Genomic DNA, 19,438 nt, shown 5'->3' with positions numbered 1-19,438 from the left:
GGCAACAGACTGTGTGGAGTTTGCACGTTCTCCCCGTGTCTGCGTGGGTTTCCTCCGGGTGCTCCGGTTTCCTCCCACAGTCCAGAGATGTGCGGGTCAGGTGAATTGGCCATGCTAAATTGCCCGTAGTGTTAGGTAGGGGGTAAATGTAGGGGTATGGGTGGGGTTGCGCTTCGGCGGGTCGGTGTGGACTTGTTGGGCCGAAGGGCCTGTTTCCACACTGTAAGTCTAATCTAATCTAAAAAAAAAGATTGCAGGTTAGGAGGGCGGTGCTGAGTTGAGGGAACCGACTGAGACAAGGTGGGGGGAGCGGAAATGAGGAAACTGGAGAAATCTGAGTTCATTCCTTGTGGTTGGAGGGTTCCCAGGCGGAAGTTGAGGCGCTCTTCCTCCAACCGTCGTGTTGTTATGTTCTGCCGATGGAGGAGTCCAAGGACCTGCATGTCCTCGGTGGAGTGGGACAACACGACGGCTGGAGGAGGAGCGCCTCATCTTCCGCCTGGGAACCCTCCAACCACAAGGAATGAACTCAGATTTCTCCAGTTTCCTCATTTCCGCTCCCCCCACCTTGTCTCAGTCGGTTCCCTCAACTCAGCACCGCCCTCCTAACCTGCAATCTTCTTCCTGACCTCTCCGCCCCCACCCCACTCCAACCTATCACCCTCACCTTGACCTCCTTCCACCTATCACATCTCCATCGTCCCTCCTCCCTACTTTTTACCTTAGCCTGCCTGGCACACTCTCCTCATTCCTGATGAAGGGCTCTGGCCCGAAACGTCGAATTTCCTGTTCCTTGGATGCTGCCTAACCTGCTGTGCTTTAACCAGCAACACATTTTCAGCTCTGATCTCCAGCATCTGCAGACCTCACTTTTTACTGTGGGTTTGGAGTCACATGTAGACCAGATCAAGTGAGGGTGGCAGATTTCCTTCCTTAAAGGATGTTGGTGAGTCAGATGGATTTTTCATGGAATCATAGAATCCCTACAGTGTGGAATCAGGCTATTTTGACCCAACAAGTCCTTGCTAACCCTCCGAAGAGTAACCCAACCAGATCAATTCCCCTACACTATTGCTGTACATTTACCCCTGACTAATGCACCTAACCTACACATCCCTGAACACTATGGGCAATGTAGCGAGGCATGTTCACCCAACCTACACGTTCTTGGATTGTGGAAGATAACCAGAACATGCGGAGAAAACTCATGCAGACACAAGGAGAATGTGTAACTCTACACAGACAACCGCCCAAGGCTGGAATCGAACCCAAGTCCAACTGCTGCCTCACAAGTCCCTGATGCTGTGAGGCACCACTGAGCCACTGTGCTGTCCCACTTTTCGGGCAATCGACAATGGTTTCATAGTCATCAGTAAGTTCTTAATTGCTGATTTTTTTTTGTTGTTGGATTCAAATTCCAGAATTCAAATATAGATCTTCAGAACATTAGCTGAGTTTCTGGATTAATAGTCTGGTGAAAATACCACTAAGCCACTGCCTTTTCCATGCACTTCTCATGGTCCGCAATCTCATCCTCAATGATAGACGCTCAAATCTTAGCAATGTCTGAGGTCAGGCTAACTGCTTATAATTTCCCATCTTCTGCCTCCCAGCCAGGGAGTGCTGTCAGTCATCCTGAATTCTTCCTGGCAGCTTCTTGCAGGAATAATGTTGTTTCCAGGCAGGAAATTGGACTTAGATCATAGATATTAATTAGATTGATTTGCTGTTTGTCTGTGATCAACTAAAGTTACATTCTTAATCGTAGCTTGTTTTTGTTTAAATTATAGTCTTAATGTCTAGGATCTATTATTTGTAAAGTCTGGTTCGGAATAATTGACCAATTTTGAGGTTTTGATTTCACTGTGTCATGAACTCAGTGATCGTGAGGCTGCTTTAGTTTAGCTTGCTATCCCTGTGTCACAACAGCTGGGATTTACAGTTTATGACCACACCACAGATTCCACTGTGCAACTCCTTTGAATGATATATTAGGACTGTCTTGGTGTTGACACAATCGGTGTGGAGATGGAAGGGAAGGAAGCTTTAATACTTGGAAAGGTTAAGTGAGAGCTAATAATGTACTTGATAGGAAAGGGGTTGAGCTTGAGTGGACCCAGAGGATCAGAGGTTAGGCAAAGTGAGCAAAATGCTTGGGAGAAAGATTGATGAGAGGATGAATGGAATCCTTTGGTTATTCCATTGCATCACAAGAATGCCATGAATCAGTCCAGTGATTTGATTGGACCTTGATATTTCTTTATAAGCATGTTTAATTGTTCCATTCTTAATGCATTATTATTCTAAAGTTACAAACCTTTTATGACACTTGTTTACAGCATGAGAATGATCACTTATAATGCTCGCAGTATAGGACAGAAATAAAGCACAGCTTTACGCTTGTGTGTGTGTGTTCTTCAATCTATTCCCTAATTTAATTTTATTTGTCTACTTATAGTTGCAGACCATTTTCTGCTGGATAATTTTGGATTAAGGAATTTTGAAAAATAAGTGCAAACTTCTGAAGCGGTTGCTTTTTTCTCCATCTTTCTCACATGCTTGCTACCAATGTATCAATATCATTTGCACTCCTCCCTCCCCCCCCCCCACCCCCCCCCCAAACCCCACCCATCCTACCCTGCCCAAACCCCTTATTGATACAGAGCATTTCTGAAGAAGTAGCCTTCCCGTTGATGTGTTACAAAGATGAAGATGAGGAGCTCTGGCAGGAGGATCCATATGAATACATTCGGATGAAATTTGGTGAGGTCCACAAAAATATCCCTGGATTTGATTGTGCTATCAATTTTCTTCTGTATTTCTAAAAACAGAGAGAACCAGACAGTGATTTCTGTTTCCTCTCTATTGTCTCAGCCAAAAGAAAGTTTATTTAATTGTGAAGTTAAGATAATTAAAATAGTTGCTGCATTTATACAAATGATTTGGATGTGAGCATAAGAGATATAGGTAGTAAGTTTGCAGATAACACCAAAATTGGAGGTGTTGTGGACAACGAAGAACGCTACCTCAGATTACAAGGATCTTGATCAGATGGGCCAATGGGCTGAGAAATGGCAAATGGAGCTTAATTTAGATAAATGCCAGGTGCTGCATTTTGGGAAAGCAAATCTTAGCAGGACTTAAACACTAAATGGTAAGGTCCTATGGAGTGTTGCTGAACAAAGAGACCTTGGAGTGCAGGTTCATAGCTCCTTGAAAGTGGAGTCACAGGTAAATAGGATAATGAAGAAGGCGTTTAGTATGCTTTCCTTTATTGGTCAGAGTAATGAGTACAGGAGTTGGGAGGTCATTTTGCGGCTGCACAGGACATTGGTAAGGCCACTGTTGAAATATTGCGTGCAATTCTGGTCTCCTTCCTATCGGAAAGATGCTGTGAAACTTTGAAGGGTTCAGGAAAGAGTTACAAGCATGTTACCAGGGTTGGATGATTTGAGTTATTGGGAGAGGTTGAATAAGCTAGGACTGTTTTTCTCTGTGGTGTCGGGGGCTGAGGAGTGACCTTATAGAGGTTTATGAAATCTTGAGGGGCATGGATAGGATAAATAGACAAAGTCTTTTCCTTGGGGTGGGAGAGTTCAGAACTAGAGGGCATAGGTTTAGGGTGAGAGGGGAAAGATATAAAAGAGACCTACGGGACAACCTTTTCACGCAGAGGGTGATACGGGTATGGAATGAGCTGTCAGAGGAAGTGGTGGAGGCTGGTATAATTGCAACATTTAAAAGGCATTTGGATGGGTATATGAATAGGAAAGATTTGGAGGCATATGGGCTGGATGCTGGCAGGTGGGACTGGATTGGGTTGGGATATCTGGTTGGCATGGACAAGTTGGTCCGAAAGGTCTGTTTCTGTTCTGTATATCTGTATGACTTTATGACTCTATATATCATTTCTTGGGCAGTACAATGGTAATTGTTTGTTAGTGTATGTGAAAACTGCAGTTGCGTTTATTCGTAGATTGTTTAAATATTTTTCAGATGTATTCGAGGACCATGTCTCTCCAACCATTGCAGCCCAAAACTTTCTCTACACTGCTGCAAAGAAAAGAAAGGAGGTGAGGCACCACTTCTGTGTCAAGTGAGATTCAGTTCTGCAACTATTAAAATGTAATGTCCTTGAGCTGCAGCTTGAAGCTTTTATCACCATCTGATTCGGGAAACAACACTGTTTAGCTCTTGAGGTCTGGAAAGTTATACTTGACTTCAGGCTATTTTATGTAAGTTAGTGCTATTGCTGCAGTGGCTGGGCCTCCAGGTTGAGTGTTATGTCAGGGCCGTAAAGTCTTTTACAACATTCATTGCTTTGCGGCTGAGATAATTGGTAGTAATGTCATAAATACCAATTTCCCAATAGGTACTAAGTTGCAAGAGGAGCCTCACAACAAGAAGATGCTTTTCACAGTTTTGGCATCATTAACAGCTAAGCGGCACAAATTTGAGGAGAATCACAACTTGTGGGGTTTTCTCCAATTTAATAATAACGAGCACTGTTGATGTATAACCAGACTGATGTGACTGCAGCAGTATCTGACTTATCTTTCTTAAAAAAAAATCAGTTGAGTCTTGACCTCACGATATTGGTGAAGTAGTTGGAGGTGAGGAGAGAATTAGTACAGCAAAATGTGTTTATTCAGCGAACTCTTCAATTTAAGCAATGTACCGCTGAAAACTGCCTATTTTGTTAGCAAAGAGAATCTTTAAGCAGACTCTTTAAGAATTATAAACATAACTCATGACCAAAAGTGCAACAAAGCTTCCTGATATACGTATGATGATTTCTCCAGTCAAATACAGTGAGTGGAGGAATGTTATGCAGAAATGTGTATTCAAAATCAATCCCAGAGTTGATGGAGAAATCATCCCATCATCTTCATTCTGTCTGGGACTTGTGTCACAATATAGAATTCTGAGAACTTGTTAAAATAATTTATCAATGCATCAAAACCTTTGTGATGAGTTGTTTCATCAACTTGCTGTGCCTTAAAAAATTTATTTGTGATCCTATGACCTGGGATCTGTTGCATATGGAGTGGAGGCCAAGTGCTTCCCATGTAAAAGAGAGCCACTTCTGGAGCAGACTTATCTGTCACCATGCAAGTGGGCACAGAGAGGAATGGTAGAACCTTGAGGGCAGGCTACCCATTAGTTAGCTTTGCCAAATTTGCTGGTTTTGGACTGTTGAAGGAAATTCTTCTCTGAGGAGAACAGGGATTGCACCATCTGAAGCAAGTGTCAAGCATTTGCATGCTGCTGACTAGGAAATTTTGTGTAAGGCTTATAGAGCAACTGCACCAGACTGGATATCATAGCTATTACAGAAACATGGCTGAAGAAAGAGATTCTATCAGAAAGCTTAGAAGGGGGGGCAAGAGAGGAGTGAACTGGTGTCTTTGATTAGGGAAGCATACTTAGGGTATACCTGGGGGGTCGTCCAGTGCAGCTTTATGGCTGGAACTCAGAAGTATAGGGATGATCTTTTCGATGGAACTGGTACTACAGGCCTCCAGTAGCAGAAAGCTGAGGAGCAAATATGTAGGGAGATCGCAGATAGCTGTAAGAATAATTGCGTTATAATAGAGGATTTTAACTTTGCACACGCAGACTGGGACTGCCGTGCTGTTCCGGACTTGGATAGGGAGGACTCTGTTAAGTGTGTTCAAGAAAACTTTTCTCAATCAATATATAGATGGCCCTACTAGAGAAGGTGCAAACTTGACCTAATTGTGGGAAATAAGGCAGGACAAATGCGGGGTGCACTTTGGGCCCATAATTCTATTAGTTTTAAAAATAGTTATGGAAAAGAGCATGTCTGGTCCACAAATTGAAGTACTAAATTGGGGCAAAGCCAATTTGATGGTAAGAGGAGAAGAAATTCCAAAAGTTGCTTGGGGGAGGCTGTTTTCAGGCAACGGGACATCTGGCAAGTGGAAGGCTTTCAAAAGCAAGATACCTAGAGTTCAGCGACAACATGTTCCTTTTAGTGTGAGGGACAAAGCTGGCAGGAGTGGGGAACACTGGATGACTAGAGATGTTGAGGCTCTGGTCAAGAAAATGAAGGGGGCACATGTCATGCATAGACAGCTGGGACCAAGTGAATCCCTTGAGGAGTACAGGTGGTTTAGGAGTATACTTAGGGGGGAAATCAGGGCAAAAGGGAACATAACTTTGGCAGATATGTTCAAGGAAAATCTCAAGAGATTTTGAGTGTATGAAGGGCAAAAAAGCAACCAGGGAAAGAAGATCAACAAGGCTGTTTTTCTGTGGAACCAAAGGAGATGGATGAGATCCTAAATGAATACTTTGTGTCAGCATTTATTGTGGGGAATTAAGTAGAGATGATTTGAAAAGAGTCCGCATTACAGAGGAGGAGGTGCTGGATGTGTTAAAACGCATGAAGATAGATAAATCCCCAGGACCTGATCTGGGAAATAAGGCAGGGCAGGTGACTGAGGTGTCAGTGGCAGAGCACTTTGGGGCCTGCGACAATAATTCTGTTAGAGTTAAAATAGTGATGGAAAAGGATAGACCAGATCTAAAAGTTGAAGTTCTAAGTTGGAGAAAGGCCAATTTTGACGGTATTAGGCAAGAACTTTCAAAAGCTGATTGGGGTCAGATGTTCACTGGTAAAAAGACGGTTGGAAAATGGGAAGTGAGATAACAAGAATCCAGACAAAGTATATTCCTGTTGGGGTGAAAGGAAAGGCTGGTAGGTATAGGCAATGCTGGATGACTAAAGAAATTGAGGGTTTGGTTAAGAAAAAGAAGGAAGCATATGTCAGGTATCGAACGATAGATCAAGTGAATCCTTAGAAGAATATAAAGGCAGTGGGTGTATACTTAAGAGGGAAATCAGGAGGGCAAAAAGGGGACATGAGATGTGCTTGTATTTAGAAAGGCAAGGATTGATTAGGGATAGTGAACATGGCTTTGTGCGTGGGAAATCATGTCTCACAAATTTGATTGAGTTTTTTGAAGAAGTAACAAAGAGGATTGATGAGGGCAGAGTGGTAGATGTGATTTATATGGACTTCAGTAAGGCGTTCGACAAGGTTCCCAATGGGAGACTGGTTAGTAAGGTTAAATCTCATGGGACACAGGGAGAACTAGCCATTTGGATACAGAACTGGCTCAAAGGTAGAAGAAAGATAGGATAGTGAAGAAGGCGTTTGGTATGTTTTCTTTTATTGGTCAGAGTGTATTGAGTACAGGAGTTGGGAGGTCATGTTGCGGCTGTACAGGACATTGATTAGGCCACTGTTGGAATATTGCATACAATTCTGTTTTCCTTCCTATCGGAAAGATGTTGTGAAACTTGAAAGGGTTTAGAAAAGAGTTACAAGCATACTGTCAGGGTTGGAGGATTTGAGCTTTAGGGAGAGGTTGAATAGGCTGGAGCTATTTTCCCTGGAGGGTCGGAGGCTGAGGGGTGACCTTTATAGAGGTTTATGAAATCATGGAGGGCATGGATAGGATAACTAGACAAAGTCTTTTACCTGGGTTGGGGGAGTCCCGAACTAGAGGGCATAGGCTTAGGGTGAGAGGGGAAAGATATAAAAGAGACCTAAGGGGCAAAGTTTTCACGCAGAGGGTTGTACATGTATGCCAAAGGAAGTGGTGGAGACTGGTACAATTGCAACATTTAAAAGGCATCTGGATGGGTGTATGAATAGGAACGGTTTGGAGAGATACGAATTGGGTGCTGGCAGGTGGGACTAGATTGGGTTGGGATATCTGCTCAGCATGGATGGGTTGGACCGAAGGGTCTGTTTCTGTGCTGTACATCTCTCTGACTCTATAAGTGTATCCCAGGACATCGTGGGAAGCTCGGGCCCCTAACCGAGATATTTGTATCATTGATAGTCACGGGTGAGGTGCTGGAAAACTGGAGGTTGGATAATGTTGGGCCATTATTTAAGAAAAGTTCAAGGAAAAGCCAGGGAACAACAGACTGGTGAGCCTGACGTCACTGGTGGATAAGTTGTTAGAGGGATTCTGAGAGACAGGATCTACATGCATTACGGACTTATTACAGGCAGTCAGCATGGCTTTGTGAGTGGGAAATTGTGTTTCACTAACTTGAATGAGTTTCTGAAGAGGTGACCAAGAAGAGTAGAGTAGTAGAAATATGGATTTTTGCTAGGCCTTCAACAAGTTTCTGCATGGTAGGCTGGTTAGTAAAATTGGAGCACATAGAATTCAGGGAAAGCTAACCTATTGGATATAAAGTTGGCTTGACAGTAGGAAGCAGAGAGTGGTGGTAGAGTTGTTTAGACTGGAGGCCTGTGACCAGCAGTGCGCCACAAGGATCAGTGCTGGGTCCACTGGTTTTCATCATTTATATAAACTATTTTTTGGATGAGAATGTAGGAGACTTGGGTTAGTAAGTTTGCGGATGACACCAAAATTGGTGGTATAGTGGTGCAGGTAATAGTTCCTTGAAAGTGGCATCATAGCAAGACAGGATGGTGAAGAAGGCATTTGGCATGCTAGCCTTCATTAGTCAGAGCATTGAGTACAAGAGTTGACACGTCATGTAATGGCTGTACAAGACGTTGGTAAGGCCACATTTGAAGTACTGCGTACAATTTTGGGGGTTACCCTGCTTTGGAAGGATATTATTAAACTGGAAAGGGTGCAAAATTATTTACAGGGATGTCACCGAGACTGGAAGATTTGAGTTATAAGGATAGGCCTGGATTTTCCTGGACTTTATAAAATCGTGAGGGCATTAATCAAGGTCTTTTCCCTAGGGTAGGGGAGACCAAAAGTAGAGGGAATATCTTTAAGGTGAGAGGGAAGAAATTTAAAAGGGACTTGAGGTACCCTTTTTCATAGAGGGTGTGCATATATGAAATGAGCTGCCAGAGGAAGTGGTGGAGGTGAAGACAATTACAAGATTCAAAGACATTTGGACAGGTACATGGTTATGAAAAATTTTGAGGGAAATGGTTCAGTTTAGGAAACCTGGTCAGCATGGATGGAGTGGACTAAAGGGTTTATCTCCGTGCTGTAAGATTCTGACCAGATCCTAAAGCCTGATGCAAATTTCAAGTTCAATATCCGATTATTTCCTAATGTAGATCTCTCTATAAATTCGTTGAAAACAGTAAACATTAACTGTATTGCTAACTTTCTTTTGAAAATCATTCATCCTAATTCCATGTTTTGTCCCTTTTAACTGCCTTGACTTTTGTAGGTTTTGCCAAAGATGATGAGCTTTTGTTACCAGATCTTGACAGACCCAAGTGGTGATCCTCGAAAGAAGGATGGAGCACTGCATGTAATCGGTTCTCTGGCAGACATTCTGCTGAAAGTAGGTGGATAAATAAAGACGTTTGTGTCAAGCTCACCTTGACAGTTGTGATTAGATTAGATTCTCTGCAGTGTGCAAACAGGCCCTTTGTCCCAACCGACCCTCCGAAGAGTAACCCACCCAGACCCATTTCCCTCTGACTAATGCACCTAACACTACGGGCAATTTAGCATGGCCAATTCACCTGACCTGCACGTGTTTGCACCATGGGAGGAAACCGGAGCACCCAGAGGAAGCCCATGCAGACATGGGGAGAATGTACAAACTCCACACAGACAGTCCACCGAGGCTGGAATCAAACCTGGGGCCCTGTGCTGTAAGGCAGCAGTGCTAACCACTGAGCCACTGTTTAGCCAGTGGAAAGCTGAGCTGAAGGAATCAGAAGCTTTTACATTTGAAGTGTAGTCTGTGCTGTTAGCTGATCTTTGCTGGAAAATACTTGGGCTCCGTAGGTGTCAAGAAAAAGAGAAATCCAGTACTTTACAGGGATCTGGGGACTTGGACTAATGGATAACTCTTTCCAAGAGTTGACCGAGGCACAATAGGCTGAATATCCACCATTTGATTTGCAAGATTTTAATGACGTCTACAGAACAGACATGTTTACATCTTGAACAGATGGGATTGGTCTTTGCTGCTCTTGTCTCTGAAAATAGTTTGATGGCACTCATTGTCTAGGTTCATGCAAGTGAATTCGTCATTCTGCCAAGGGTTCCCTCACAAAAGCAAGCATTTTCATACAAGAAAGGGAGAAAGGAACAACTCAATAATCTGTTTCTAAATGTTGATAGTACTGTCTCTGACCTAGAATCTAAATATGGAGTATCAAGAAATGCCAGACACATTCTTCATTTGGCTCAACCACGATGATTGTACTTAACATTCTGTGAGTTTAACAGTTCTCATGGCCCACAATGGAAAACGTGTATTATTTCATCTGTACAGTTTTATATTTATGAAAGGGCAAAACTATTTTGGACAAGCAAATGTATACGTAATATCCTGTCACTAAAAGTTGTCAGTGCATCTTGACAAAACAATAAAGACATCTTGAATTCTGAAAAGATACTGCATCCCTTAGTACAAATTCTACTTTGACCTTACCTGCATTTTCTACATTTCAAACATAATATTTGAACATGATCAGCATCAAGCAAGCAAAGACTGAGAACAACATTGTTCGAAATAAAGGATAGCTCCTACACTCTTGCCTGCAGTTTTATGCCAGCCTCAAATTTGGTTGAGCATTTCCTTCTACACACTTTTCTCACAAAAGAAACTCTGTTTCCACCATGCTCATGTATATTGGAGTTAACTTTACCATGTGGGATCATATTCAAGCCAACAAAGGTTTCCAGGCCCTCAATTGAGTAGATCTTGAGCCCACATCACAGATGTTTGCGGTCAAAGAACCTTCATGAAAGTCAAGTCATTCAGAATCTGGGAAAGTTCTCCACAGATGAAAATCAGTCTTAGCGTGAAGACAAAAAGTTGTGGAAAACTAATCAGCTCCAGAGCATCCACAAAGTCTCAGACACCAAAACAGTCTGTGCCTTTGTGCAGCAAGATTTGAACAACATTTGAGTTTTAATAATAAGTTACAAGTAATCCTTGAATTACAATAATAATAGGTTTTGATCAACTCAAGACCAGAACGTCTAAACTCCTTTTGCTGATTTGCCATGGAATTCCTGTTACTGAACCCTCCCAACAGCAGCATCCTGAGATTTGCCATTGACGAGGAATTTAACTGAACAGTCATATAAATACTATGGTGACAAAAGCAGGTCAGAGGCTGGAAATTCTGCAAATTGCCTCATGACCTTCCAAAGCTTTTCCAAGATCTTCAAAGCACAAGTTAGGTATATGATGGAAAACTCTACTTGGCTGGGGAAGTGCAACTTCAACAACACTTACGATCCAGGGTGGTACGCCGATTTGATCAGTTCCCCATTCGCCACCTTTAAAATACATTCCCTTAAACACAGGCACACCAGGGCTAATGTATGTGCCATCTATAAGATGCACCTTAGCAATTCACGTAGTCTCTTTTGTTAGCACCTCCTAAACACATGATCTCTACCACTTACAAGGACAAAGATAGCAGATACAGGGGATTGTCATCATTTGGACCGTCTCCTCTGAATTGCACAGAATACTAATCTAAAACTATTGTGATTGTTTCAATATCATTGGGTCAAAATCCTATAACTTCCTAACAGCACTCTGAATGTATTTTCCCAAATATACTGAGGTGATTGAAGAAGGCAACGGCAATCAGGGATGGTCATCAGATGCCTGCCTTATCGGTGACACCCATATCCCACGAATTAAGAAAAAGACACTAGCTGTCTGTTTCAAGCTCTGTTCAATATTATTTTGGCAGTTACCTTACCATATTGTGCATTTTATTTTCCTCTTGTATCATCTACTCAGCTAACCCTTAATTTCTGTTTTTATCAACAGAAAAACATATACAAGGGCCAAATGGAGTTGATGCTTCAGAATTATGTATTTACACTCTTTAACTCCAATCTAGGCTATCTCCGAGCTAGGGTAAGGTCACTCATTGTTTGCATGATTTGGCGATGAGTAGCTCCAACTAATGATTGCTGTTCTCTTTTCTTCACTTTGCAGGGAAATAAATTGTTCTTATGGCCTTTGAATTCTGTCAAAAATGCAACAACATTTGCCAGTATCTGTGGAATTGAGTTTGAGTGAAGACAGAAATGGGGTTGCAAGAAGGAAGTACTTGAGCCACAAAAAATGTAAAAAATGTCCAGCTACCTGCTTAAGGGGAGCACCAGTAATATAAAATATTCAGTCTCACTTTTTTTTTCTCCCCAATTTAATAGATTGAATTTGTATAGCACCTTTAAGGCAGTAAAATGTCTCAGTGCTACATAAGAGTTTACCAGGCAGAGTTTCACACTGAGGCACTTGAGATATTAAGACAGCCAGGCCTAAAGTATTAGGTTTCCAATCGTGTCTTAAAGAAAGGGACTGAGACAAAGATTTTAAAGTGAGAGTTCCAGAATTTTTGGGTCGAGCTAGCTTTGATAAGGAGTATGGCTATCAATAGTTGGAGGAAGAAAACTGGGGTACAGGAGGCCAAAATGGATGCTGCACTGAGTTCATGGAGGGCTGCCCTCACCAAGATGTGGTAGCTACAGTAATGTCTTTGTTTCCTAATTTTGCAGAAGGGTTTCATTTGATATGTTGACCTATCTTTCTTCCTTACAGCTGCAATTTATCGTTTGACGAGTGTGTGTTCTGTGTTCATTCAAGATTTCCAGTCGAAAGTTTTCCAGTAGACACTTAAGCATTGTATTAATTTGAGTTGTGGAAATTAGAGTTAGTGGATTTGAATTGATGGCCTCTGTTAAGCTGTTGGAGTTAACAGTTTAGTTTATAGCTAGTTGAAAATGGTTTGTGTATTTACATTTGACTCAAACAGTCCACTCTTGTGATCTAGTAGTAGTATTCCCATCCCTGGACCAGGATGCCAGGGTTGAAGTTGCATCTGCTCCAGAGATGTGTAACAATGTCTCTGAATGGGTTGATTAGAAAAATAGGTTGACTCAACCAGTGCCCTCTTGCGGTGCAGTGGTAGTGTTCCTACCCTGGACTGGGAGGCCTGGGTTCAAGTCTCACCTGCTCCAGAGGTGTGTAATAACATCTCTGAAAAAGTTGGTTAGAGAAATAGATTAATAAACGAATTTGACTGAACCAGTGGAGGTCATTGTGGTCTCGTAATAGTGTCTCTAAGTCAGAAGACTGAGATTCAAGTCCTACCTGCATTAGAGGTCTGTCATAATACCGGTAAAGGATGATGAAAAATTCCTCGACTAACCAATAAGTTTAAAGCTTCTCCCACAATGCCCAGCAAGTGCTTAAATAAAAGTTGAGGTCTTGTGGCACAGTGGTAGAGACCCTACTTCTGAGCCAGGAGGGCTTGTATTTTCTAACCAATGTTTACAAAGTGAAACCTTGATAAAAGTTGGATGGTTCCTGTCTGAAACCATTTTAATGTACTAGTGAACAAATGTTGTCCAAATCCTGTCTAATCAAGCTCACACTTGTGTGAAGTGTTGCTTTTGTGTCTATTCTTCAAACTTCTTTGTGTTTGTGCCTAAAACTAAGAGTACACCTGACATGGCAAGTCAGTTGTTGGGAATTCTTTACATGACTGGATATTTGAATACAGAACAAATCTTGTAATTCCTGGGTGTCCTAATGCACGAATTGTGAATCGTGTGCAGGTACAGCGAGTAATAGGAAAGTAAGTTTTGTTTTATTCATTCATGGGATGCGGCATTGCTGGCTAGGCCAGCCTTTATTTCCCATTCTAATTGCCCAGAGGGCAGTTAAGAGTCAACCACATTAAAATATAATCATTTATTGTAAGGGAAATTGATTACAAAATTGGGGATGTTGTACTTCAGTTATACAGAGCATTGGTGAGACCACATCCATTATACTATTACTGAATTTCCTTTATTTAAGAAGTTGGAAACAGTTCATGGAATGCTAACTACAACAATTCCTGAAATGGACAGGTTGTCTTCGGAGGAAAGATTGGATAGGCTATGCTTGTATCATATGGTCTAGTGGTCTAATCAAGTGCCTTGTGATATTATCGCTAAACTATTAGTCCAGAAACTCAGCTAACGTTCTGGAGACCTGGGTTCAAATCCTGCCATGGCAGATAGTTGGAATTTGAATTCAATTTAAAAAATTCTGGAATTAAAGATCTAATGATGACCAGGAAACTATTGTTGATTGTCTGACAAGCCCATCTGGTTCACTAACATCCTTTAGGGAAGGAAACTGCCATCCTTAACTGGACTTGCTGATGTGATTCCAGACTCACAGTAACATGGTTGACTCTTAACTGCCTTCTGGATAATTAGAAATGGATAATGAATGCTAACGTAGCCAGAGACACCCACATCTCATGAGTGAATTTTAAAAATCTGTGGTTAGAAGAGTAAGACACTTCTTAAGTCATCTTGACAGGGTAGATTTTCCAGCGCCACACTCTTTGACTCTGATTCAAGTTCACCCATCAACGTTTGAAAGTGGGGGGGGGGAGGATCTGAGAGTATCGGCCCCTCATTCTCTCTGAAACCTGAGATCCATCAAAACCTTCAGAACATCCCAGCCCTTTAACCACCTGCTCAAAAAAAACATTTTACTTGTGCCAAAAAAAACTTTTGCAAGTTTCACAAAGTTTAATGGCAGAGAGCCAGTTCTGGATAAACTCCACTCCACAAGGAGCAGGGAATACAACAATACATTGGGAAATTTCACTTGTAACAAATTGCATTTCTATAACTCGCCCGGAATGGACAGGTTTGCTAAACTGGAGTCCCTAACCCTGTTTTTCCCATAGGCCCCATTACTTCTATTGTGTGATTTTCTGTAACATGGTATATTGTACAGGAATGCAACTACCACATTACAGGAGAACTACCTGTATTTGAAAAAGGTGTTTGACCTCATTAAGAATGGACAACTGTTGTAATTAAGCTATGTTTATTCTATTGCCAGAGTACTGAACAGAAATCTTCACAAATTACAGTATCATAATTAAGAGAACATCTACTCTTCTTCACTGGATAAATAAATTCAAATGTCTAATGATGTGCCGGTAATGGTACCATAGTAGTGATCTGTTGAGGTTTATAAAATAATGAGGGTCATGGATAAAGTGAATAGCAAACATCATTTCTTAGCATAGTGAAGTTCAAAACTAGTGAGCAAATTTTTAAGATGAGAGCGGAAAGATTTAGAAGAAGTCCTGAGTGGCAACTTTTTCACACTGATGTGGTTGGTATGTGGAATGACATGCCAGAGGAAGTTGTTGATGCAGGTACAGTTACAACATTTAAAAGACATTTGGACAGATACATGGATAGGAAAGGTTTAGAAGGATTTGGACCAAACGGGACTGGTTTAGTTTGGAAAACTTGGTCAGCATGGATGAGTTGGATTGAAAAGGGTTCGATTCCGTGGTGTACAATTCTGTGATTCTATAACTAGACTAGAAATCTGGTGGTACAGTTAATACATTAGGAATGTGAGTTTATGTCCCATCATGTTAGCAGGGGAAATTTATATTCTGTTACTTTGTACTTCTGAAATGAAAGATACTCTCAGTATTGTTGAGCATGAATTCATTGGATTGTGTTCAAGACACATCATAAAGTTCTCAGCAGACAGGATATCACCTCATCTTCATTTGTACATGCCCCTTGGCTCCAGTTCGTCTGAAACTAGACTTCTCCTCACTGCTTGAGCAAACAGCAATGTAAACAGCACTTACAATGACAGTCATGTAACTTGCTTTTAAAATGTGCAGTAATCCCACGCACAAACCTTGATTTTTTTTTTAAACCAATTCTTTTCCCAGGTCTTGTTCACAATTAAACTACAGAAATGAGGAAAGATTCAGTCTTTACACAGTTCTTTTATATTTTGCAGGAATTAATTTTTGTTTTCCAATCTTAGGCCTTTCTACCTGATAGCCTTATAACTATATTTTAAATTAGCTGTTTTAAATTAATCTTCTCACAATTCCAAAACAATGGGTGTATTTGTTTCTTTTCATATGGAATTTCCATTGTTAGAATAACTCATATACTACCTTTTTGTGTTTTGTTGTTAAAGGGACAGGAGTAAGAATTGTTTGTTAATCTCAAACAGTTCAGTCTGTTGTACTTCTGGCTATCTTTATTAGAAGGAAATGCCCCGATAATTAATATTACCATTTTGAAAATTGACAATACCAGGCAAAGTTAAAAATCACATGACTCCAGGTAAGTCCAGCAAGTTTATTTGGAAGTACTAGCTTTCGGAGCACTGTTCTTTCATCAGGTAGCTAGTGGTGTAGGATCATGGACACAGAATTTATAGCAAAAGATCATAATATCATACACTGATGCAAGATATTGAACAAACCTAGATTGCTGCTAAGTCTTCCAGCTTTTAGGATGGACTGCAGGTTTCAATTCATTAACATGCGAATTCCAGAAGTTCTTTCAAGCCACATTTCTGACATAACATAATATTTTATTAAAAAAAGTGACAACTCAGCTCAGATAATGTGTCAAAGGTATGAGGTTAGAGTCTGTATGTATTCCAATCTTGAGTCAGACTGGATCTATTTCCAAAGTAGGAATTTGTGTCACTTAGATTATAAAACAAATTGACTGCCTACAGATTGTGTGCTTTTTGAACAAAATAGAGTATATCTGAAAATCCAAATTCACCCCATAGACTTATATGTGTGTTTGCTTGGGAGAAAGTAGACTTAACTGCTATCTGGGTTTGTTCAATGTATTGCATCTGTGTATAACATTATGATCTTTTGCTATAAATTCTGCGTGCTATGATCCTACTCCACTAGCTACCTGACAAAGAAGCAGCGCTCCAAAAGCTAGTGCTTGTAAATAAACCGTTGGACTATAAACTGGTGTCGTTTATATTAACTTTGTCCAGCCCACTCCAACATCGGTACCTGCACAACATGAATACCAGGCAAGATCATCTGCTTCCTGTTTGACAGGAATAATGTGCATCTTCTATGTTTATACTCCAACACCAGACGAATTATACTCCATATAATTGCAAATTGTTGATATTATCTGCATTTTAGATTTGAACATTGTAACATTAGAGGTTTTCAGGAAGAGTTGCTTCTGAGTTCTCTCTTACATATTGATTTGGTTTGAATTAGCATGATCTAAGATGTCAGTTTGAATACTTGAATTTAGACTAATGTTCAGCTTTTCCTATCAAATTCCACAATCTCTACTTTCTCGCAATATGTCTGTGTTTTCTAAATTCTGGAAACTGAAAGAATATATAAAAATGTTTATCACTCTCTTAAATGCAGCAATTCATTGCTGATGAGTTGAAGATGCATCACCAGCCAATCAGCTGTGAAAGGCTGAACTGTAAAACAGCATTTCGTCTTTCTGATCCTTGACATTGACAAACTGTGTGTGAGGCAATTGAAGTAATCATATTATTATTCCCAAGTCTGTTTTGGAACAGTGCAGCTACCATTGTACGCTACTGAAATGTTCTAATCTCCACAGTCAGATCTTTGTTCAACCACTTGGACTAACATACGTGCAAATGCCTAGAAATTATCAAAATTAATTTGTTGCAACTATTTTCTTTTCCAATATGTGGTCATTGGTTTCGATAAAACTGAGTATATTTTTTATATCTGACTTTGTTTCCAGGCGTGTTGGGTTCTTCATTCATTTTGCAATCTAAAGTTCACAAATGATCTTAACTTAAGAAATGCTGTTGAGTTGACAAAGAAGAGTTTAATTGAAGATAAAGAAATGCCAGTCAAAGTAGAAGCTGCCATTGCTTTGCAGACACTTATTAGTAACCAAGATCAAGGTGAGTTAGAGAGATCTTACATTGAAACATTACCTATCATTATTACAATTGTATAGGCTTGTTGCCATTGCCTGTTCGGGCATACTGATCACCTGTGCCAATCCTTTATCAAGTATTTGGATTCAGGCAAATAATTATCTTTTTTATTGTTTTTAATTGTTAAATAAAAATTGATGTTAGAACTTTTCTTAAATTATCTCATTTCTAATTAACTGTGTAAAAATTGTTTGTATTTTATGTTATGACAGTTTAGCTATATTATTGTATCAGTACAGAAATGTTTTGATGGAAATAGATATTGATGACTGTTGCTGAAGTTTAATAGGATCCACAGTGTCTGTTAATCCATTTGCACAGTACTTAGACAGAGGGAGGCAGATGCTGTTATGACTCTATTAGAATCAGCAGACAGTTAATGGTTACATAAAGGCCTGTAATGTTTTTCTGTCTTCTCTATTGCTAGCTGCACTAAGATGTGATGTTTCCTCTGCTTCTGGGCTTGCCAAATTAGAATTGAATGGCCTAAAGAACTATGATCTAGCTGGATTGACTCCAGGTCTCTCTTCTGTAAGATGATTCAAAGCTGAATCGTAGAAATGTACAATCAGTACACTTCTACCCATTCATTCTGGGAAGAGTTAGATCAATTTTGACCTTTTAGTATATAGAATGTCAATGATAGCAGCTGAGGAAAACAGTGGGTTAGATAGAAAACTGAATTGAATGTCAATATTATTGGTTCTCTTGAACATGAATATTTCGATTCACTGGTATTATACCTCTTGTTGTAAGTTTGCATGCTGAGCTGGTAGATTTGTTTTCAGATATTTCATCACCATGTTAGGTCACATCATCAGTGAGCCTCTGATCAAGTGTTGGTGTTCTCTCATACTTGCTATTTATATGTTAGATCTGAACCTCAACCTGAGCTACAAATCTTCTCCAAAATCACAAACACCTATGGACGCAAAATGCTCAAATTAGCCCAAAGCTGGGAAACCCATGCCATTATTACCTCTTATTTGAAGGCAGCTAACAGTTTAAATCCAACAGCAACCACAGAAAACATGCTGCATTACGAACTCTCATTTAGAAACATGCCTGTTTGATGGTCTAGTTTTATAGTCAATCGTAAACTATCTACTGTTCAAATGAGTAAGATTTGAAATCTCACTGTTCTTGACCACAAATCCAAACCACAGGTCAGGAGGATTTTCAGTTGAGTTTGCATTACTGTGGAACAAAGCCAAATACATGATCAACTGAAGACAGGGTAACTTGCCCAAATTGTCGCTATCTATTGTACAATGCAGTGTCAATTGAGGCTGTAGAGAATTGCAAAGACTAGGTCTGCCTAATAGGAGTGCACCGTAGATTTGTGGCGGGTGAAATGAAGTTGAAAAATAAAGATAAGGCATTGCAGCTAATACATTGACATTTGTTCCCCAGCTAAGGAATATATAAAACCATCGGTTAGGCCAGTAATGCAGGAGCTGCTCCACATTGTCCGAGAAACTGAAAATGATGATCTCACCAACGTCATTCAGAAGATGATATGTGAATACAGTGAGGAGATGACTACTATTGCTGTTGACATGACACAACATTTAGTAAGTATATGCCAGAGACGTGTTAGTGAAGTTACCAGTTTAGTGTCTTGACTCTTTTAATTAAATGATACTGCTT

The 19,438-nt window shown here is 40.5% G+C and overlaps 1 protein-coding gene across 1 annotated transcript in view; it reads left to right on the top strand.

Annotated features, from left to right (window-relative positions):
- ipo8 (importin 8) overlaps positions 1–19,438 on the top strand; it is a 103,762-nt gene that overhangs the window by 54,528 nt on the left and 29,796 nt on the right. Inside the window, exons 10-15 of the mRNA XM_060839996.1 lie at positions 2,664–2,763; positions 3,997–4,073; positions 9,215–9,331; positions 11,798–11,887; positions 17,587–17,752; positions 19,202–19,362. Of these exons, the coding sequence (XP_060695979.1) occupies positions 2,664–2,763; positions 3,997–4,073; positions 9,215–9,331; positions 11,798–11,887; positions 17,587–17,752; positions 19,202–19,362 (711 nt within the window). The remainder of the gene's footprint in view (positions 1–2,663; positions 2,764–3,996; positions 4,074–9,214; positions 9,332–11,797; positions 11,888–17,586; positions 17,753–19,201; positions 19,363–19,438) is intronic.

The sequence above is a fragment of the Hemiscyllium ocellatum genome, chromosome 19 (assembly GCF_020745735.1).
Source record: "Hemiscyllium ocellatum isolate sHemOce1 chromosome 19, sHemOce1.pat.X.cur, whole genome shotgun sequence".
Taxonomy (NCBI): Eukaryota; Metazoa; Chordata; class Chondrichthyes; order Orectolobiformes; family Hemiscylliidae; genus Hemiscyllium; species Hemiscyllium ocellatum.
Note: the sequence above shows the minus strand (reverse complement) of the source record. Positions and strands in the feature narration are given on the sequence as shown.